General features: G+C 51.9%; 1 protein-coding gene across 3 annotated transcripts in view; it reads left to right on the top strand.

The window, feature by feature from the left end:
• The window catches only part of SMOC1 (SPARC related modular calcium binding 1), a 206018-nt gene that overhangs the window by 180859 nt on the left and 2551 nt on the right, over window positions 1-22608 (top strand). For all 3 annotated transcript variants that reach the window (XM_076003910.1, XM_012781181.2, XM_012781179.2), the window contains 4 exons: window positions 4941-5133; window positions 5687-5769; window positions 7221-7326; window positions 16603-16847. In XM_076003910.1, coding sequence (XP_075860025.1) covers window positions 4941-5133; window positions 5687-5769; window positions 7221-7326; window positions 16603-16847 — 627 coding nt within the window. The remainder of the gene's footprint in view (window positions 1-4940; window positions 5134-5686; window positions 5770-7220; window positions 7327-16602; window positions 16848-22608) is intronic.

Below are 22608 nucleotides of genomic sequence, written 5' to 3'. Positions count from 1 at the left end.
CCGGGATAAAAGGCTAAACTCTGGGCTAAAATCGAGATGGGGGATTAGCTGAGGATTTAGGTAATCTATGCTCCCCTTTGCTCCTAATCACCACGAATAATCAGGAGGCACAGAGGCCGGGGCTAGCCATAACAGACAGAGCCGTGCTCCGTGCTCGCCCGGGCTTGGTGAGACATGCAGGAATCCATGCCCTGGGCCTGGAGACAGGGTTTGTGCTCGTCTGGGTCAACTTGGTCTTTCCTGTCCCCTGCTCTGCCCACCTCCTGCTCCACTGTGGTCCTGCATTGCCCCATGCTGTGCGCAATTGGCAGTTGAGAGGGCTGTGTGTTTTCTGGTGGCAAGGGCTGGTCTTGGTCTCATTTCTTCCACAGGATGCTTTTCTGTTGTGTTTCTCCTCTTAGACAGTCAGAGGTTTGTGAGTGGAACTTTAACCACTCATTGCCAAGTAGGGAGTGACCTGGCTCTCTCTTCTTCTCTACGCCATCCCAGGGGTAGGATTATAGGGCAAATGTGTGTGTGTGTGTAAGCTTGTGTGGTCTTGTGTCCCCATGCCTCCTGGACAGCTCAATTGTTCCCTGTCCCCTGTGTTTATGTCTTCCAAGTGTTTACAGATGGTTCTAGCCCATTCTTATAGTTACCGGAGTGGCCCTTCTAATCCTGTCATCCTGAACTTTCCTAAGCAGAGATTGAGTGTTTCAGAATAGTGTGTGCCCATTTCTGGGGGGCTCCGTCTTTGAACCCATGGTCATGAAGAGACCCATGAAATAGACCCCCTGTCTTGCATTCAGGAAAGTGACTTCTTGGTACCTGAGAAAGCTGATAGATGTGAATTTCAAGATGCATTTGGGAGGTGATGGAGAAGGACAGAGGGTGACCATGGCTTTAAGAGTGGACTGGCTTCTGGGTCCTCAGATGTGGGATGAGCTTGTGCTCCTTCACACTTATTGATTAGCATTTGGATGAAGTCTAGAAAAGCACTGCAGGAATGGTTGATTGACCAATTGATTAAAGGGCTGGGGGGGGGTGGCTACAAAAATACTTATGGGTCAATTGACAAATAGTTGAGCAGATCGAGATGTTTCAGTTATCTATTGCTGTATAACAAACCACTTCAAGAATTATTGGCTTACTATAAAAATAATCTGTTCTTTTTAATGTGTCTATGGGTTGGCTAGGTGGTTCTTTAACTCGTTTTACCTAATAACTTCACTCCTGAACTCATCCAGGTGGAGATCAGCTGGGCTGGAATGTCCAAGGTGACACCCTTTGCATGTCTGCAGGTGGTGCCGGCTGTAGGCTGAGCCACTTTTCTGTGTGGCCTGTCATGCCCCAGTAGGCTAGGCCAGCTTCCCTGAGCGGTGGTCTCAGGGAGGCTTCCACGAAATTGAAAGTGGGAGCTGCAGGGGCTCCTGAGGCCTCAGGCTGACACACAGCATCACCTCTGCCTTGTATTGGTCAAAGCAAATCACAGTCCACGTGGAGGAGTCCACACAAGGGCATGAATACAGGGAGGTGTGACTTACTGGGGACCATTTTGTAACAATCTCACATACTGAGTAAAAGAAAAACATAGCTTAGAATAAAAATCAGATTAGCCTGTGGCAATGAGAGATGAAGAGAGGTGAAGAACAGAGGTGAAGAACGCAGCTAGTGCTGAAATGCCAGCTCTGCCACTTCCTGGTTCTATGACCTTGATCAAATTATGCAGCCAGTGTGTGTTTCTGCATCCTCCTGCTCAGTGAGGATAATAACACCTATGTTAGAGGCTTGTAATGAGTTTGAAGTGAGTTAACACAAGTAAAGCACCTAGGACTAAGTGTGGCACATGGTAAATAAACAAATGTTAGCTACTGTGATTCATTTTATAGTTCCGTAAGGGTGGTTACAAATCTGGTGTTAAGTTTTCCAGTTTTGGGGCAAAGAGAGAAAAATACTCAGGTACAAGATTCGTAGTGGGCATGAACTGAGACAACATCGTAGGTTCAGAAGAAGCTGTGCTGTGTTGAACACACTTTGTTTTGAATGCAGTATTTAGGGCAGTCTGCAAAGAGACTGACCTGGAAGAACTGTAGAAAATAAATGCATTTTTCTCCTAGAGCAAATGGTTAGAAGCAATACTGCATAGAGGTTGGCAAGTTGGGCTTGACCTTCAGGATCCCCCCCAACCCCCAGCTGAGTGACCTTGGGAAAATACACGAACCTTCCTAGAGTTCAGTTCCTTGTCTACAAAATGGGCATAATAGTGTCCACCGCACATGGGCAAAGGAATTATGCAAGTAAAGCCCTTAGTCTATTGCCTGGCATGTGTTACTCAATGAATGTTTGCTTTTGTTGTTATTAGTTATAAAATGACTTTAAGATTTTCTCTTTGTTGGAAGACAAACTGTATACTCTTCACAAATGGTTGGTCCTACTACAATAAACCACTCCTGTCTTAGAGGGCACTTAGATTTGGAGGAACTGTAATGCAGTAATAAATAGATAAATAATAAAAAAATAATAAAGTAGAAATATAATATAAAAATATTATAGATAAATATATAAATAAATATATAATAGAAAAATAATAAAGTAAAAATAATAAAAGCCCTGCATTTAGCCTTCTCTTTGATTCTGTGCTACTGCCCATTTCTCAAAATTAGTGAGCTTTTCATTTTTATGATTTTATTCTCCATAGAACTTTGCATTCACTGACGAGAAACATTTCAGAGCAACCTTCAAGGACGTCCAGAAATCGGTCAACAGGGCCCCAAACCCTGGGTTCGCACCTCTGCCTAGATGGCTCCTGTCCTCGAGTCTGTGGGTTTCAGGACCCCCAGTGGTGTGAAGCCAGGTCCGTCGTTCGCTCTGGCCCTGGGGAGGTTTCTTCCTGCTCTCTCTGCCTCCTGCTTTCAGTCTGATTTATGGCCTTAGAAGGTCGGCCTGCAGAGTCTTAATTTAAAGCCTCTGTCAGAGGTTGTTACATGAACGTGGTGCCAGTAAAAAGCTGTTTTCCTTTGGGTTTGCTCCTCTATTGCCTCTTTCATGGCATGAAATACGAGGTAGGAAAATAAGGCTACCAAATTGGAGTGGGGGGAGCTATTGAAAAATTCTTGCGTAATCCCCCTGAAGTTGCCATGGCACCTTCCCAGCCAGGGGGTGAAGGCAAAATTCTGGGTCTTTAAGCCAAGTTTCCCAAGGCCGCCCTCACCACTTGGTTTTTCTATCTTTTTCCTAAGCTGCCCTAGATGCTGTTCTGGTGGTAGTTAGTGGAGGCAGAATTCCTAGCCTGAGGTCAACTCTTTTAAGCTCTTCTCCCTCTAACCAAGGGGATTCTATTTAGCTCTGCTGCATTTGCATTATGAAAACAATAGTTTTTAAAAAAATTTTCCACATTCAAAATTATATTTTAATAATGAATATGCTATACATACCTGCCTCCTGGCCCTCAGATATTTTTATGCCCTTAAGGAAATAGTCCCCTTAGCCTGCAATGGGCATCATTGGGCTGTTGTGTTTCCTAGCAGTGAGACAAAGAATGGTTTTCCCATCATCATCTGGCTTCTCTCTAAAACAGCATTGAGCTACTTCATGTCTCTTTGTACACTCACAGTTTGGCTAAACCTATGCACTTTACATATATGTGCATTGTTAACAGAGCCATTCATGATACCCAAGGGGCTCAGCTCCATAGAGCTGAGTGTCTGCGATATTGGTCATCTGTGCTGTGACCAGCGTGGTTCTCCAGGTGGCCGAGACCATGTTCCTGGCTCTAAGAATGGTATTTTTGTAACACGCTGTCAAAATTCCATGGAATGCCCAAGACTATATTCCTGTCAACTTCTTTAAAAGGAAAACTATAGAATAATGTTATGAAAAAAATAAACAAATAAATGAAGAAACAAAGGAAGAGTACAAGTTTATGATGCGATTCCTTTTTTTGTAAAAAAAAAAATAATTAGAAGTCCATATTGGTATTTGCATGAATGTGTGTGCACAACTGAAGATTTAGGGAAGGTACAGTGTTTAAACTTTGGTGGAACTAGGGATTTTTGAAAAAATCTTCAAAAAAATTTCTTTATAATAAGAAAAGAAACCCAACACCATTTATTTTTAATAAGAAGAACAAAAACAAAAACACCAAAAGGAAAGTCTTTTGACTGGTAGACGGGGTAGGATTTTCCGGTGCGAGGCTGTGCAGGTGTGAGACCCCCCTGGAGCTGGCCGTGCCTGGCACACCGTGTCTCGGCTCCGGGCCTGGCTCCAGGGGAACCAGGTTTGGCTGTTCGGACGTGTTCACATGTTCCCAAGGCTGCGGTACATGGACGGCACCTTCCTGCTGAGCCTGTTTTCTCCCCCACTGGATGGGAGCAGCATTGTGTAATGGGCTCAAGTCCACTCAGCCTCCTTTGTCCAGCCACTTTGGAGGGTGGGAAGGAGCCGGAGTTAACCCTTGCGCTCCTCGTGGGTGCTGAGCATCGCTCCACGTGAGGCTGGTGGCTGTCCTGCTGTGTCTGTCCTGCAGTGTCTGGGCTTAGGGGTGTGCCTGCACACAGGCATGCCTGCATCTGCTCGCCAGGCAGCCAGGCCTCTGAGCCCACCTCTCCTGGAGCCAGCAGACAGTGCATCGCAGGAGCCTCTGGAGCGGTGAGGAAATTCCACCCTGGGCAAACTGGCCCTGAGAGGCAGCCCGGGAGTGCCCGGCTGGCTTGTTGCTGCAGTAGAAGCTGTCAGGCGAGGACGGCAGTGGAGATGGCCACGGGGTGGCTCTGGGCCTCCAGTGCCTGCACCAGGGGCTGGCGGTAGATGAGGCTCTTTGTGGTGACTCAGCAGCCATGCCATAGCTCCTTGGGCCCGGGCCTGCGCCTTTCTATTTCCTTTGGGTGCTGGGCATGGCAGTAGGAATGATAAGTCACAGGGGTGACATTTACCACTCGTGAAGGCTGTGTCTTCTCTTGCAGAGAAAGCCCACTCGTGTGACCAGGAGAGACAGAGTGCCCTGGAAGAGGCCCGGCAGAATCCCCGAGAGGGCATCGTCATCCCCGAGTGTGCCCCCGGGGGGCTCTACAAGCCAGTGCAGTGCCACCAGTCCACTGGCTACTGCTGGTGTGTGCTGGTGGACACGGGGCGCCCACTGCCCGGGACCTCCACTCGGTAAGCCCACCCGGAGCCTGCCCTGCACCCCAGGCTGGGTCCTGGGACAAGAGGACCAGCTCCCTGCTGTGCTTGCCTCTCCCAGCATTACTGTCCTGCTTTGGTGGGAGTCAGGTCACTAGGAGAGCAACTTCCCCATTTATGAGCAGAGGAGTTTCTTGTAGCAAGATACTGAGACCTGGATTCTGGTCACAGATCTGTCTCTTTCTAGCTGTAGACCTTGGAAAAGTACTTATTCCCTTTGAACCTCAGTTTCCTGATCAGAAGGTTATTATTTCCTTGCCTGAGTCACTGGATCAAAAAAGACCTATGCGCAGCTGTGAAGTGACACCGTTATTATGCTTGGTTGGTTAAAATGACATGCCCTAACATGTCTCAATGGGAACATTTATGCCGAGATGGCCGTGTAGCTGCTGGACAGTGAAGGGGATATATTGCTGCCAACCCTGGGCACTTTAGGCTTAGTGACAACACAGATCATTTGTGGGCAGTAGTGACCGGGGCAGGCTCAGCTGCTAACTCCTCCCAACCTCCCCCACATCTCTCTTCCCAGCTACGTGATGCCCAGTTGTGAGAGCGATGCCAGGGCCAAGAGTACAGAGGCCGATGACCCCTTCAAGGACAGGGAGCTACCAGGTGGGAGATGCTGCTGCCCCTGAGGGCGCCTTCACCTCCTTCTGTTCCTGCACCCCTCATCCTGCACAAGCAGCTCCCTCCTCCGGTCTGTGCGAGGGAGCAGGGATTGCCGGGTAGGGACATCACAGGAGCCTGAAGCCAGGAGCCGTGGACCTGCATCCTAGGCTGGGATCTGTCCCTGATTAGTCCTGTGCCCTTGCGTGCCTTGCTTCTCTTCCTTGTGCTTGCCTCTTCATCTTTAAAATGCAGTCGTTGGGTTAAAATCTTGTCCCTGCAATTCTACAATTTGTTCTCCATTTGAGGGTGCCTGGGACGTTTTGGGGACTGTGAATTGTTTTTTCCAGGGCTGTGAAGAGAAGATAGCTTACTGGGAGGGGCTGTCCCGTCACAAGAATGCAGTCGTGGAGGTCAGGGTGCTGCCTTTTTAGCCATCCCCTCCACAAATGTGAATTGAGATTCTACCACGTGCCGTCTGGTGATCAAAACTGACGCGAGGCTTATGGAGTGGAGGAGACAGATTGCATGCAAAGCAATGAACGTGCACCTTTATAAACTGTCATGGCAGGCACTCTGAAAGAGGAGCCCAAGGTGCCGCAAGAATGGCTGGGAGAACCTGCTTTAGATGCCACAGGTTCTCTGAGAAGGAAGTGTTGACCCCAAGGCCTGGCGGCTTTGGAGATAGGAGAGAATGAGCCAGTTGCTGTGGGCTGTGGTCGTGTGTAGGGCCCACTGGGGGCTGGGGATCATGAACTTATAGGGACACCCATCTATGGGGTTGAGTGGGGGTATGTTCCCCAGCAACACTCAGCTATGCGGGTGTAGACATGGAAAGGCGTATCTACGAGAAGGTTCATCTGTCTTTCACTGTGATTTACTGGAATAGTGCAAGGAGGAGAAGGGGAGCAAAGGGTTTAGGAATATTTGCAAGAGATTCTATAGTTATCATCTAAGCTGGATGAGGAGGGCCATGGAAAGAGGAGGAGGTTCTTGGGTAGATGCAGCGGTGGGTCTACTGAAGTCCACTTTGGCCGTCAGGGGTTCTCTCTGTCCCTTGTGCTCTCACAGCACCTGGTTCTTACCCTGGAGTAGCGATTTCCCCACTTTAGGATGCCTGCCTGGCATTAGCTTGAGTATGTTGTGATCTTCATGAGGATAAGGACCCTGCATACTGTTCACAGTTGTCTCCCTGGCGGTTCATGTAGAGCCTGCGTTGGTGCTCAGCTGGCATTTGTGGGATGGAAGGAAACTGAAAGTGTCATTACCCATTTGTTCTGATGGGCCCGTGTTGGGAACGATGGAGGTTCATGAGAATCCTCTGAGCAGTGGACAAACCCCAAAGTGGATTTGGCTGGATAAGGACTTTGAGAAGTTTGGAAAGGATAGTAGTTGAGGAAGCTGTTTACTTGATTACTTACCTGGCCTCTGCCTTCTAATCTCACTTGATCTTTCAGGCTGTCCGGAAGGGAAGAAGATGGAATTTATCACCAGCCTGCTGGACGCGCTCACCACCGACATGGTTCAGGCCATTAACTCGGCAGCGCCCACTGGAGGTGGGAGGTGAGAATGTGAGCAGGCGCTGCAGGGAAGGGGCCCTGAGGTTCCAGATGCTGAGGGCGGCTGGGGGAAGCAGGGCCGGGTGGGGGAGGCAAGGGCTGGAAGGCTGTCTCTGCCAAAAATCTTCCTGTCTCTCTATTCTTTGGGAGCTGTTTGTCCCTAGCTTCTAGTTACCTGGCTCACAAGCAAGGGCGGGGATGTCTGGAGACCTCCAGCTGTTTCATCCAGGAAGGGGATGGTTGAGTGGGAGTCCTGAATGGCAGGAAGGGTGATGGGCACAGCGTGGGGACTGGGAGGACAGGGGGGCAGGGAGGGGGCACAGAGCACATTATGATTTTCTTCTGTCCTGAGAATCCCGAGGAGCTCTGGGCATGGGGATTGGACACTCCCGTAGCCAAATCCAGCTGGGCTCGGGAGTTGATGTGGTAGCCCAGGCAGTCCTCACATGAGGGGCCCCAGGAACCAGCGTCACTGGTGCTCACTGGTTTGGACCCACTAGATCTGCTGGAGTGTGCACACATGCATCCACCCATCCCCTTAGCCCCCTTTGGGCTTGCACGACACGCCAAGCAATGGGGTAAGGACTAGGGATATAAGGCAGGTCTACCTTCAAAGAACGCAGCCTCGTGGGGATACCAGATCATATAGACAGATACATACAAACTATAAGGTAAGCGCCAGGACAGAGGTGGAAGAACAGAGGAGGCAGCTTGTCCAACTCAGTCAGGAGGCGTCAGAGGAGGCTTCCTGGCAGAGGTGATAGCTGAGCTGGGTTTTGAAGGGTAAGTAGGGCTTAGCCAGTCAGAGCAGGGAGAAAGGCATTCTAGGAGAAGGAAGGAATATTGTGACTCCAAGAAAGTGCATGTCTATGGCTCATTTGGCTGGGCTGGGGTGGACAGGGGAGGAGGGGGAAGAGGAGGAGGAGAGAGTGGTAATGATGAGGTGGAAGAGACGGGCAGGAACTGATCCCAAAGAGTCTGTGAGGCAGGCTAAGTGAGACTTCCAGTTATGAAGCTGGACGGGGAGGCGCCGCAGGGGCTGGGGGAGCTGGGAGCAGGGGCTGTTTAGGCTCCTTACAGCCGCAGAGGAGGCACCGTGTGCTCGGCAGGGACGACAGCCTGCCTCAGTGCTGGCGTGGCTCGCCAAGGAGGGGGAGCCAGCGCCCTAGCACCGGCCTAGGTGCAGAGCTTCCTCCAAGCAAGGCCACCTTGGTGGCGTCAGGGGGACCACAGGGCATGTGTTTAGGGTGGGGTCTAGGACTCTAAGCATAGCTGTCAATGGTTCTGCATCTTGAGGCAGACAAAGGCAGCTGTCCTGAAACTCCAATTTTATATCATATCAGAGTGAGCACACACAATAGCCAAGAAGTGGACACAGCCCAAATGCCCATCAGTGAATGAACAGATAAAGAAAATGTGGCATATGTATACAGTGGAATAATATTTGATCTTTAAAGGGAAGGGAATCCTGTCATAGTGAGGACATTATGCTAAGTGAAAGAAGCTAGTGCAGGACAAATGCTGCATGATTCCACTTATGTGAGGTGCCTGTAATGGTCAGACTTACAGAATCAGAGTAGAATGGTGGTTCCTGGGGCTGTGGGGAGAGGGATCCGGGGACTTGCTAATCAAGCCAGCCGATCCGCTGTGCAACCTTGTCCGTATAGTTAATGGTACTATACTACACACCTAAAAATTTGTTAGCAGGGTAGAGCTCATGTTTAGTGTTCTTACCACAATAAAATAAAATTTGTAAAAAGCAAGAAAAAAAAGAAAGAAAAAAGAAAAAAAAGTGAGTGCCACGGTTGCCACTCTCGGGCATGGTCCTGCAAGCTGGGAGGCTGGTTTCTGGCTGTGGCTCCGTTTTCGCTTCTCTGTGCGTGGGGCCCGGCCCCTCCAGAGGAGCACAGTGCGAAGTCTGCGAAGGGTGGAGGCAGGCGCTGACAGGCTGCAGAGGGAGCTGCTGCAGGCGGCTCGGTGCCTAGGACAGAGAGGCTGCATCAGGGTCTCCGAGGAGAAAGGAGGGGTCATTTTTGAAAAGGCACATTCAGTACTATATGCCTTTAGGTTATTTGTGTTTAGAATATGAAGAAATATCTATTGTTTCATGCAGAAAGAGGCATGAGGCATTTATGTTTATTAAAAGAGAGGGAAAAAGAAAAGAAGGGAGGACCACGCTGAAAAATCCCAGGTGTGGGGGCTTCCCACCCACAGTGCCCTGAAGGCCACTGGCTCTGCCACCAGCCCAGGCATCCCCCTGCAGTCCTGCCTAGTCCTAAGGAGGCTTCATGCTCCTCCCTGGTTGCTTTCGTGGTAGCTTGAGCACCACACACACACACAGACACACACAGACACACACAGACACACACACACACACACACACACACACGGTCTCGGCTGCAGGCAGGGGGAGCACAGTGGGCTCTGCTGCTGGGGAAGTTAGGATGGTGCCTTATCTTCAAATCACAAGCTAGAGGGATTTTTATAGATAATAAAAGCTAGGAAATTTACAATGTTTTTAATATCAGTGTGTCCTCAGGGAAGGGGCTCTTTTTTTTTGAACCTTCTATTTTAGGTGTAATTTAGAGTTGAGAGAAGTTTTTAAAAAATATTCTTTCCAAAACATGTTTACCGTTTTAAGCTTATATCAGTTTGACCATACTTGATTTTGAAGGGAATGAAAGGTTTGAGTGGCTTTTGGTGGTTACATTACCTAGAGGCTGGACTTTTAGTCAAGAGACAGACAAGGTGATCCAAGAAATAGTTTAGGAATCAAGGAAGGGGTTGGGGGAAGGGAGAAGAAAGAGAGAGAGAGAAACAGGGAGAGAGCTGGCCAGGGGCACCAGTTTTGCTGGGTTGAAAGCCCTCTCAGCTCTCCCCATGATATTGGCATAAGCCCCAGCTCCTACCAGGGCTGGCCCCTCACCTTCTCGCTCATTCCTTCCTTCCCACCCTTATGCTCCAAGCACTGGTCCTCCTCGGTTCCAGGTCCTCAAACAGGTCAAGCTCTTGCCTGTCCCAGGACCTCCGTGCCAGTCGCTCCTTCAGTCTAGAGTTTGATTCCCCATCTATCTTCCCATGACTGGCCCTGCTTGTTCATTTACATGTTGCCTTCTCACCATTCTAGAGGAGCTGCCTGTTCACACTCTGCCTCAGCAGCCCTTTTGGACTCCACTATCTGATATTTTGCTGGCTTGTTTATGTATTGTCTGTCTCCCCCCAACCAGTGAGAGTTTAGGAGAAGAAGCACTTCTGTCTTCTTCTCTGCTGCATTTCTAGAACTTAGAATAATGCCTGGCACATAGTAGGTGCTCAGTAATGTGTTAAATGAATAAACAACTAGAAGGCTGGATGGACAGATGGGTGGATCCCTGTCTGATATAGAGAGGAATATCTCGATGAGGCATCTTCCTGGCATGCATCAGAGGCTCTACTCATTCTGCCCTTTACTGCAAGACTAAGTAGCAGGCAGATCCAGCCACCAAGTTTAGTGCTTCTTTGTAACCAGGGCCCTGTGGTACCCTGGCTGGGCCCCCGGGAACTTGGGGTGCTATGTGTGTACAGACCCTGGCTAGTCACTGCTCTCATATGAAGGAAGAGCAGAGGCACAGGGCAGCGGGAGATTGGGTAGCATGTCTGAAACAGGGCTGATGAAGAGAATTAGGAAATCCAGGCTTCCTGGGTTTTGGCCTTGGCTTTGGAATTCAGGCAGAGTTGGGGTTGCAAGCATGAGGTTAAGAGAGCCACATCCGATCCCTCCGGTATGCTCTCAGGGTCTGGCAATTAAAGCCGGACATCAGCTGATGCCAGTGGGAAACAGTTCCACTTGGGGACAGTGGGGGGAAAAAGGGACAGGGAAGATGTTTGGGCAGTGCAAAAAGGAAGATGTCTCCCTGCCACTCCACCACTTGCCTAGTATGGATATTTTGGGTGTGTACCAACTCTCATGTTACCCCCTGCCTTCCAGTATAAGCTCCATGCTGGGTTCTGGGGACACCTGGGGAAAAGGGCATGTGACCACACTGCCAAGTCAGCGTGATAGTAGAGGCTGATAAAATGCTGCAGGGACTCAGGGGAGGCAGGCTGGGTGAGGGCAGGCTTTGCATAGGGGGTGACACTCATCCTACAAATGGGAAAATGTCCCAACCTGGATGGACCAGGGGTAAGCGCATCTAGCAGAGGGGCCCACGCGGGTAGTGAGGTGTGGACAGGGTAGGGTGTGTGGAGGGACTTGCAGGAAGTAGTGTGGGTTAGGGTGGGGAGGCAGGCTGGGGGCAGGCAGGCAGATGAGGCTGCAGAGCCGGGCAGAGCCTGGGTGGTGCTGGGCCTCCTGAGTCCTGCCAGGTGTGCACTTCTGAAGAGTCATCTGATGGCGCTACAGAAGCGGGATTGGAGGGAGCAAGGTGGAGCAGGGAGGTTACAGCAATTGTCAGCGTGACGGGTGATGAGAGTGTGGGCTGTGGGGAAGGGGTGCTTTGCCGAAGCTTCTGTAATGAAATCAAAGGGATTTCAAGACTTGTTAGCTACAGGGAGTAGAAGAGAGGGAGTCATCTACTCTGTTTTTTGGCCTTCTAGCCTGATTTGGTGGCGAAAAGCAGTGCCGTCTGTATCTAAAAACAGGCGAAGTAGAATGGGTGTCCATGGAAGATCTACGGCAGATGCACGGGAGGGGGCGCCCTGCCAGTGTCATTGGGTGGGAGCCATTCTCAATGCACGTTTGTTGGCTGAGTGAGTTATCCCCTTGGTCCCTCCTGCCAGGGCTCCAAGGAACAGTGCTCCCCTTAGATCAGCCCTCCCATGGCATCCATGAGCATTTGTCACTCCCAAAGGAAGATTTCTGAGATCCCAGCTGGCAGAGTCTTCCAGAGCGGGGAAACTCTCTCCTGGCTCCACCCTGCCCTATGGAAAGTCAACTTTGCGGGGAGGTGGGACGGGCTGGGTGAGTCTCTTGGCCCTTCCCCTGGTCCCCCAAAGAAAGACCATCTGTGCTGTGGCTTCACCCTTCCTGCCCAGTGCGGTCGCCCATTGATGGCTTTGCAAGGAAGAGGCTGGAGTGTGGCTGAGTTGGTATTTCCCAGCCCCACTCGCACAGCTGGCGGGGCCTGGACTGAGCTCCAGATGGGGCTCAGTTGGTCTGCTTGGCTTGGCTGGTGCCTCCAGGCCGTCCCGCTTTACCTTCTCTAAAACTGCTGAGGACAGCAGAACCGGGCCCCAGATCTTGGCCGGAGCTGGTTTCCCTGTGGTAAACGGGGCTGGCTCTCCAGCTGGGCGTTGCAGCCAAGGCCTGGCAGGGCTGAGGCTGCAGAAGCAAAACTGAAAGTGCTGCAGGAGGAGGGTGGCCCGTGCCACCTCTAAAATTGGGAGAAGGCTTAGTGGGGCCAGTTCAGGGAGGGACCTGGCTCTAGTGGGTTTCCTCATCCCTGGAGGCGAGAGGCAATAGGACAGCCACTAAGACAGCCCAGAGGCAGGGCAGACACCAGTGTTGCACAGAACCACGGTCTTCCGAAACCTGCAATTTGCTACCACTTGGGTGTGTCTTTCCACACCATGTCCAAGGAAACTTGGATATTCTAGCTTTTAGCAGAAGTAGAACTTCAGCCGTGGAGAAGTCCCATAGTGTGGGCCAGCCAGTGCTAGTGCAGTGATCTAAGAGCCCTGGCTCCCTCTAGTTTAGGGTCCCCAGCTCTTGCCTGGTGAGCAGCGTTGAATCTGGCAGTCCCGACATCTCCCGTGGGATAAATGTGTGCATGTGCGGGACAGACTGGAAGCTGGAGAAGAAGGTGCAAGAGGTAGAGGGACCAGTGAGTGTTGCTTTGTGGTCAGGGTGTAAACGGTAAGAAATTACGATGAAAAGGAATCTAGTAGACTGCTTGAGAGAGTCCCTGAAACTCGGGGGGAGCTTTTCTGCCCCACGTCCACCCAGCACTGCCCCAGGAAAGATGTCAGCAGAGGCCTCTGGTGTCTTCTTCTACACACGTCCTGCAGGGTTGGCTGCGCCAGGACTTTTGCTGGGTCTCAGCCTCCACCAGAGCTGGTGCGAAGCTTGGGGAGTGCCCTGTTGCAAGCCAGAAACTCGACCTACAGAGTTTTAAATCAGATGTCTTCAGTAGTTTTCTCGTTTCTATTTTGTTTTGTTGGAAATATGGAAACCACCCCATGCCCCTCCCATCCACTGTCTTTGTCTCACTCCTTCATTTAGAAGTATGATGCTTAAATATTCTTCTGGGGCTATGGCTAGAGTCTTCTGGAACAATGGTTCTTCACCTGAGTCCCTAGACTTTGAATGGGCTTTAGGAAGTCCATTAGTCCCCTAACATCTGCAGCCTTCTGTGTCTATGTGTATTTTTCTAGAGAGAGGGCCTGTCGCTTTGTTTAGGTTCTTAGGCGGGTCCTCGGGGAAGCATGGCTTACTCAGGTGGATTAGGTCCAGCCAATTTGTCTCGAGCATACGTCTTATACAAAACTAAGAAGTTCTTGCTATAAATACACTTGCAGTTTGGCCTGGCCAAGGTGTTGAGTTCCAAAGTGTGACCATAGTGCTCCCCAGCTTCACAGGTAGAGCTGGGCTGTATTACCTGGGGCATGGTGGTGTCGAGTATTCTGGAGGTCAAGGGAGTTGAGAAGCAGAGTCTCAAGTTAGCTAGGAAGGAGGGAGGATGGGGACAGGACCCTCCAGCCCACAGAGCAGGCTGTGGGTTGTGGCAGTGTTACAGGGAGCCCAGAGCCACAGCGTGGAGGGGCTCGGAGGACCCCTCCCAAGGAAGCGAGCTCTGCGTATCTCAGCCCGGAGCTCACCTGGGAGCTGGGCACAGGCGTGGGTGGTAGAGGGGAGAGGGGAGCCCAGCAGTTGGAAATCATGGGTGCTCTTCGCTGTGAGTTCCTCATGGGAGCAAGGCGAGCAGGAACAGGGTTCGGCAGGACGGGACAGTCAGAATAGAGAGAGGGACGGGGACGGAGCCAGATGATGATCACTCTCTGGCATGGAAGGAAACGCAGCGGTTGTAAAGTTGGGAAGAAGAACTGCTTCTTGCTGCAAAACAGCCCAAAGGGAGGTGGGGGAGCTCTATCAATGGAGCTGCTGAAAGCTGGACAGGCGGGAGCCCCAGGAACACGTGTTGGAGGGAGCGAGCCTCCCCTGGCAGCGCCTCTGGGTGGGATGACCTCATCCCTTCCCGTCTCTGCGACTGAGGCTTTATTATTCCAGCCTCTAGGTAGACATTACGCTATGCGGAGCCTAAAGGTTAAAGGAAGAGCTGGAAAGCCCTGGGGCTGCCATGGCTCCCTGGCCAGAGGGGCTGGCTGAGAGGGAAGTTCCCTGTCGGCCTCCCCCAAGCCTGGGTCCGAGCCTCTGGTGGGAGAGCAGAGTGCCTTCCTCGGTTCCCCGTCTCTGAGTTTTCCCCGGTGTTTGGGGAAAGGCAGGGGCAGCCAGGGCGCTCCCCGCCCTGTACCGTGTGCATGCCGAGGAGAATTTTCTGCTTGCCCACTCGGTGTGCGCCGCAGGAGCGGTCTAGAGAGCCTTGAGACCGCGTGTCACTGGTGCAGAGAGGGCGACTGAAGCCACCAAAGCACTGCGTATGCTGGCAACGGCAAAGTCTGAGCTCCACAGTGAATACCTTCGCGCCGTTTCAAAGACCTCCTGAGCTTGGTTTCCATGACAGACTAAGCAGATTTCCAAAGAATTAGAGGCAGTTGGCAGCTCTGCACGGCTCCCTCACACCTTCCGCCAGGTACTGCCTGAGTCAAACCAGTCAGGATGAGGCCCACTGGCACATCCACTAATTGCGCCCCCTGGAATCGGTCCAGGATGCCCAGGGGCACTGCCCCAGACAGAAATCCACCTAATTAGGAGTGGGCACACAACAGGGATGACTGGCTTTCTTTTTTATTTTTCTGTAAGGAAACTTCTTTTTCCCTGAACTTTGAGGTCATGTGGGGAGTGGGAAGTGGAGGGAGTTTGCTGGCTTGTTCACAGGGGAGAGGTCAGAGACGGTCCCTTCCTTCTGGAAAACCTGACAGACCCCAGAGAAGAGAGGGTGGCATCGGTGAGCGCCTTGAATGTTTTTCTTACCAGGTATAGCTTCAGAATGTGCCGAAGGCCCTGGAACCCTGGGATTTGAATGTGTGGGACTCCTAACCTCAACCTTATTCTCCTTCCCAAGGGGAGGTTGCCCAGGAATTTGAGCACAAGGCCCTAGACCACGTTTGCTCTGTGCCAAGCCCTGGGAACCCCAAGGCTCTGTCCCTCTGCTCAGAGATCCCATTCAGTCCCTCTGAATAATAGACCCATCACTGGCTTTAAGGATTGTAAATATTAGTTATCGCCCTGATTCCTTTTTGGGAAAAGATAGGCCACAAATAAGTAAATAAAATGGATGGGCAGGACATTACATACAGTTGCACATGTAGACGTTGGTCTGGTAGCTTTATGGTCACTGCAGTGTGTGGGCTGTGTTGGACGTGGTCGTGGCTTGGTTACTCTAGTCCGCTGTTTCTCAGCAGAACCACCTGGGGGTGTTGGGTCACATGTGGTGTTTTCTGGGCCCACCCCAGACCTCCTGACTGAAAACCTCAGGCCAGGAAGACTCATGCCTGGCAGGTCTGGGAGTTGCCAGGTTTAGAACTTCTGTCTGCGTCTGTCCCAGTCAGCCTCTTCTCTTAACTCCTACTACATTTGGCAGCCGGCAATGAGGGAGCACAAACTGCCGGCCCTCACAGCTGAGGCTCTGTCTCACAGAGACGGCGTGCAGCCTGAGGCCAGGGGTGCACCTCCCAGGGCCCCCTTCCCAGGCTGTGTCCACCCGAGAGTGCACGTGCTTATGGGAAGAGCAGCTCGAGCACAGTGAGCCCTAGGCCAGGGGAAGGACAATTTGGATTCCAGGTGTGGTTTATTCGGTATGAATTAGATCAAGCCAGTTTGTCTCAAGCCCCCATCCTGTGCAAGAACATTTCTGGCTGTGGTAGAGGGTGAAACATGCTCATGTAATAAGATCACCCATTTGGGGAGCCCTGAGAAAAGGATTGTCCAATCTTGAGATCCAAGTTGGAGAGGATGGCATGATGCTACAGCAGGCTGAGCCTGCCCGGGTGGACCTTGGCTTGGGGGAGCTGTTCTACCTGGCTGCTGGCAGCCCAGCATGAGTGCCCTGGCATCTGACACCTGGAGAGATTGGCGGTGGGGAGGGATCTCAAGCAGGGCACGGGAGGGAGTTTTACGGACTGATGGCTCCTGCAAGATCCTGAGCAGTGTCGTGTGGGGTGGGGGTGTCTGTCCATGGCCCAGGTTCTCAGAGCCAGACCCCAGCCACACCCTGGAGGAGCGCGTGGTGCACTGGTACTTCAGCCAGCTGGACAGCAACAGCAGTAATGACATTAACAAGCGGGAGATGAAGCCCTTCAAGCGCTACGTGAAGAAGAAAGCCAAGCCCAAGAAATGCGCCCGGCGTTTCACCGACTACTGTGACCTGAACAAAGACAAGGTCATTTCACTGCCCGAGCTGAAGGGCTGCCTGGGTGTTAGCAAAGAAGGTGAGTGCCGTCCCCTGTACTCCGGGCCTTTCGTTACTTGCCCCACCCAAGCACAGGGGCCAAGGGCTCTCCTAGTGAATCAGATCCCAGGTGCTCATTTATGCAACCACTGTTTACTGGGTCTGTTCTGGGCTTCATGCTGGATGCCTGCTACAGTGGTGGCACTGACTGATAAGGTCCCTATCCTTGTACAGGAAACAGACAGTAAATAAGCATTCACATACATGGTGATAAGTGCTGTGAGAGTTTTGGTTAGGGTAGGCCAGGCTACAGTAACAAGTGGACCCATATGTCATGGCTCAACATAGTAGACATTTTTTGTCTTGCCCAAGCAATAGTGCAGCATGGTTCCAGGTTGTGCAGTATGTGTGTGTGTGTGTGTGTTTGTGTGTGTGTGTGTAAGGGAAGGCAAAGGAGTGAGGGCTGCTCCATGTAGTCGCTCTGGGATCCAGGCTAAAGGTGACTCTGCCATTTTCATCATGTGGCTATCAGGGTTACCCTGGGGGGCATCTCCATTGCTAGTCAGCAGATGGAGCACACATGAAGCAGTGCAGTGAGGGAGTTTTATGGGCCAGTCCTGGAAATGACACACATTGTTTCTCATATGTCACTGGCTGAACCTAGGTCACTTGACCACACCCAGCAGCAGGGAGGCTGGGAACCCAGGAAGCAGAAGGGAGCATGGCTTTTGGGGAGCACTTAATAATCTCTGTCGCAGTAGGACAAGCACAGCATAGGTAGGAACATATGTAGGGACACCTAAGTCACTAAGGGGCAGATAGCCTCGGAAACCTGTGTGAAGGGAGCGATGCCTAAACCAGGGCTCAGCAAACTGTGGCCTGCGTGCCCAATCTAGTCTGTGGCATGTCTCTGCATGACCTATGGGCTAATAATGGTTTCTCCATTTTTAAAGGGCTGTCATTTTTTTTTTAAAGAAGAATATATGACAGGGACTGTACATGGCCCAAAAAGCCTAAAATATTTCCTATCTAGTCTTTTACAAATACATTTGCCAACACGTGTTCTAAACCAATACCCGAGGCATGAGTAGGAGATAGCCAAGCAGAGAGGCCGGTGGAGGGGAGAGTGTTCTGAGCTGAGGCAGAGGAGGGTTGAAGCTCTGGAGGTGCAAACAGCGTTTTCAAGGAACTGAAGGATGTCTGTTGTGTGATGCATGCATATTTTAAGGTGGCATGAAGGTGGCAGGTGACAAGAAACAAGGTGAGGTTGGAGATATTTTTAGTCCAGGTGAAAGAGTTTACATGTTATAAGGGCAGCAGAAAGCTGTTGATGGGGTTCAATCAGAGAAATGATGAGATCAGTTTTGCTGAAAGAGTTAATCTGGCTGCAGGGTGGGAAATGGATCGGAGATGAGCGAGGCAGAGTCACCCACTAGGAGGCACGGTGTCACCCAAGCAAGAGGTGGTGGAGGGCGAGTGATGAAAAGCACAGTGGGTGGGAGGATGAAGAGAAGTGGGTGGTTGAGTGGGTTTAGGAGCAGGTTGGTGTGGGCAGCTGGAGGGAAGAGAGGGCTGGGTGTAGGGGGATGGGGAAGACTAGTATAGTTTGGACATGATGAGTGGATGCACCTGAAGGGCGAGTAGGTCTGTAGAGCAGGGGAAGGGCTGAAGATGCTGATTTGGGTGATGCTGACTTTTGAGCACCATGTCAATGCTCAGTAAGTTTTGGATTTTGGAGTATTTCGGATTTCAGATTTGCGATGATCAACCTGTACAGGTTACTCAAGCATTCTGTTTCAGTTTCTTCATCTGTAAAGTAGCGTCTACTCACAGGGCTATTGTGCTGATTAGGTGGGACAGTGAGGGAAAGCATTTATCATAGTGCCTGAGACGTTGAGAAAACTCAGCAGAGGTTTAGTATGGCTCTTTTTCTTCATGAGATTCTTGCTTCTCTCAACAGCACTTATCACGCTGTATTGCAATTTACTTTTCTGATTCCTCCTTGAAGCCATGGACTCTGTCTTCTCAATTCCTAACCTCTAGCACAGTACATGGCAGCAGTTCCTTAAGTCCTTGTCAAATGAACGAATGAGTGAAGGAATGAGTGGATGAGGAGGTGCCCTTTGTGGTGACATCGTGGTCTGACACACTTGGAATCCATGCTCATTTCGCAGAGTGCAGGCAGATGGCCAGCACTGGAAAGAGACTGTGCAGTGTTAGTGTCAGCCCCCAGGCCTCCCAGGCTGAGTGGGGATGGTCTGTACTGACGCTGCCCTCAGTCCCCTTCCCGTGCTGGTAGTTCCGGTCTGCACACCACACCGAAGCTGGGGGAAGGCTGAGTGTGGTGACCTCCTGCCCAGGGAGCCCAGGGAGCTCTCCTAGCCTTCCTCTGAAGCCTTTCCTGGCGCCAGGTGTCTGCCAATCCCTGCCAACATGGAGGACCTGAGGGAAGCATCGGAGAAAACTGTGAATTGTGATGCAGTATTTAGGGAGCACTGGTCAGCCGGATGTTCCTCCTCTACCCACGCTCAGCTAGGAACAGGTCCTAGCTTAATTGTCTTCACAGCTTTTCCCACAGAAGCTTCCAGAGTGCTTTGGAGTGCAACTGTCATGGTTCTTGGCTCAACACACTCTCCCAACCCTCCCAGCCCAAAGGTGGGACTAAGGAGACCAGAGAGCTTCAGGACCACTCTTGACCCCTGAACACCTGCCTGGCTGGAAGTCTGGCAGGAGTGCTGTGTCCGTGCATGTGTCTGGGTGTCTGTGGCATGCCTCTGCATGTGTCTGTGTATGCACATCTGTGTGTGTCTCTGTAAGCATGCCTGAGTGTGCACGTGTGCATACCTATACATATGTGTGCATGCATTGTGCCTATGTCTGTGTACATGTTTCTGTATATGCACATCTGTGTGTGTCTCAGCATGTCTGAGTGTGCACCTGTCTGTGTGCATGTTTGTGTGTGTGCATGCATGGTCCGTGCATGTGCACAGTGTGCATATCTTTCCATGTCTTTAAACATGCCTGTGTACATGTGCACATCTGCACATATGTGTGCGTGTGTCTGTGCGTGTGTGTAGATGTGTGCATGATGGAGAGAGGAGAGTCAAGTGTGGAGAAAGGAGGAAGAGGGCATGTAGGATTGACCGACAGGCTAAGGTGAGGGAGTCTATGTAGACTTAAGGCCTGCGGGGCAATGCAGCAGGATCCTTCTCTCTCCAGTCTCCGTGTCCACACGCCCCGCGGATGCACTGCCCCCGACCCGTGCTGCCTTGCAGCCGGAGGGCTCCTCAGGCCCTCAGTCCGTTTTGCAGTTGAGGAGTCTAGACTGGCCTGGAGAGGAGCAGAGTTTGCTCAAGGTTACACTTGAGGCAGCACCGTTGCTGACACTTGGCTCAGCCTTGGGTTTCGTAAGCCAGACTGCTGTCCTCTCCATGAGGGTTTGAAGGTGTCACCTTGTGTGAGCAGGCCAGTCTTGCTTGCCTAGGAAGCCAAGGGGGTGGCCAGTGGGGCGTCCAGGGAAGTGGGGGAGCAGACCCAGCCTGGGCGGTGAGAGCAGGGAGAGAGGCTGCTGGGGGCAGAGCGCCGCCAGCATCCCGAGCGGGGAAGCCCAGTGTCCAGGCAGGCGGCACCTGCAGCAGCACAGACCGCCACTGAGAGGCCCAGGAGTGGCGAGGGGAACCATGATCTAGGTGCAGTTACGGCTGGAGGTGACAGCGGGGCCCCGGAAGTCAGACGGCCCTGCCTTTTAATCCCAGCTCTGCCATCTTTGGCAAGTGACCTAAACTCTCTCAGCCTCAGTTTCCTCGTTTGCAAAATGGGGATGATAGTGTGTACCTCATAGATTTGGTGTGAGATGACACATGTGATCGCACATGTGAAGAACCTAGCACGTTCCCTGGTAAGTAGTGAAGGCGCAGGAGATTAGAAGCAGTGGTGGGACACAGCCGGGGCTGGAGGCATCACTGGCAGCCTGCTCTGTCCCTCTGCTCTGGGGGAGGCAGAAAAGCCACCTGGGCGGATGCTGTGTAGCTGCCCTGGGGGACGGAGCCAACGTTGGTCATCTGGTAGCATGTGGTGCCCCCTGGTGGGCTGAGAGGGGCTTGCACACTCGGTGGGGGCAGTAGTGGGGTCAGGGGAGGATTTGGAGCTTTGGGATGTGTATAGGTTTGAGACTGAGGGATTGAATTTTTGGAAATGTCACACGAACACAGATATTTTTGCCAACCAGACTCCTCACTGGGGGAGCTGGATTCTCTGCACGACATGAAAAGACCAGACGTTCTGAGAGCTGGGGCCTCTTCCGTAACTGGCCTTTCACACTTTATAAAGCACCTTCATCGGGGTTATTGTCACCATCCTCTGAGGCAGGCAGGGTGGGGACTGCTGCCTCCGGTTTTCAGAAATGCCAGCTCTTCCTTTAAATCGTCTGAGGATGCCACCTGTCCTGGGGTCAGGCTGCTTCTGTCCCCTGGGCTCCCTGGTGGTCTGGAGCGTGGTCCTGCAGGCAGAGAGCCAGGTCTGGATTCGCTTCACCCGTGAAAGCTGTGCCTCCCTGGGTAGGTTATTTGACATCACCAAGCCTCAGTCTCATCATCGTAAAGTAGGGATAATTTTGTCACTATCCTATAAAGTCGCTCTGAGGATTAAGTGACAGGACTTAGGTAAAGGACAGGCATAGGAAACCTCCACAAAAGAGAGCTGGTTGCTGCTGGCTGTACGTGTGGCTCCAGTCTCGGCTTGGTGGCAGGACTGCTGTAGATCTAGATCCTTCTAGAGAGAAGAGATCCTTTTAGAGAGAAGCACAGAGAGAAGCAGCTACCTGGGGAGCAGAGGAAAGGTGAGATTTGGAGCTGGCAGCCTGGCTCTGCTACTTCCCACCTGCCTGCCTTGGGCCTGTGACTCTCTGAGTTTGTGTCCTCATCTGTAAGATTGCATGTACCAACATCCACCCTGTGTCCAGTCCACCTTGTGTGCAGTCTTTGCTTCTTGGGTCTTAAGGAATGTTAGCATGACCAGGGGTCACGTGACCGACAGGTGGGCTTGGGTTCCAGCACTGTACGCTCTGCAAAGCCCGTCTGCTCCTCCGTGGGGCAGTGGGTCCGCAGGCAATTCTGTGAAGGAGGCAGAGCGGGAGCAGCAAGGCTGTGGTCCCCACACCCAGCCTACAGACAGACCCAGAGCTTTCAGTTGTGTGTGCTGTCGTGTGGCCCTAAGGGGCCCAGCTCTTGCGCTTGCCCCCACCTCCCTGCCCATCCTTCAGGAGATCTGGTCCTTGCAAGAGCAGGCATGGCCAGTCTCAGAGCTGCTCGGCACCTTGCGGGCAGGAGTGGACCTTGTGTAAGTCATTCATCTGCCTTGAGTCTCTGCTCCCAGATTTCTCAAGTGAAGGTGCTGGACTCAGTGGTGGCTAAGAGTCCTTCCACCTCTGACATTCTGTAATTTGGAAAACCAAGACCCAAGAAGGCTCTGCAAGTGTCCATCAGCACAAAAGCCCTTCTCGGCAAACAGCTAAGGGGACCTCAAAGAGGTACCCAGCAGGGGCTTACCCTTTTGGGAAAGGGATTCTGTTTAAAGGTGTTGGCCAGTAAAGGGCTCACCTGGGCAGAACACAGCCACAGACACCCACAGAACAGGAAGCATGGCCACACAACTTCTGGCTCTTGCCCAATCCACTCTTCATTCTGGGATCAGAGGGGACAGGAACCCAGGTATAGGAGCAGCTCTGCCAGTTCTCTGGGTGAAGACCAACTGAGCGGTACACGTTCCTGTTAGTTGCAGGCAGTAGCCTTGGCAGCTTCCCC

The sequence above is a fragment of the Microcebus murinus genome, chromosome 6, assembly GCF_040939455.1.
Source record: "Microcebus murinus isolate Inina chromosome 6, M.murinus_Inina_mat1.0, whole genome shotgun sequence".
NCBI classification, from domain to species: Eukaryota; Metazoa; Chordata; class Mammalia; order Primates; family Cheirogaleidae; genus Microcebus; species Microcebus murinus.
The sequence above is the reverse complement of the archived record's forward strand: the minus strand, read 5'-3'. Positions and strand labels throughout refer to the sequence as shown.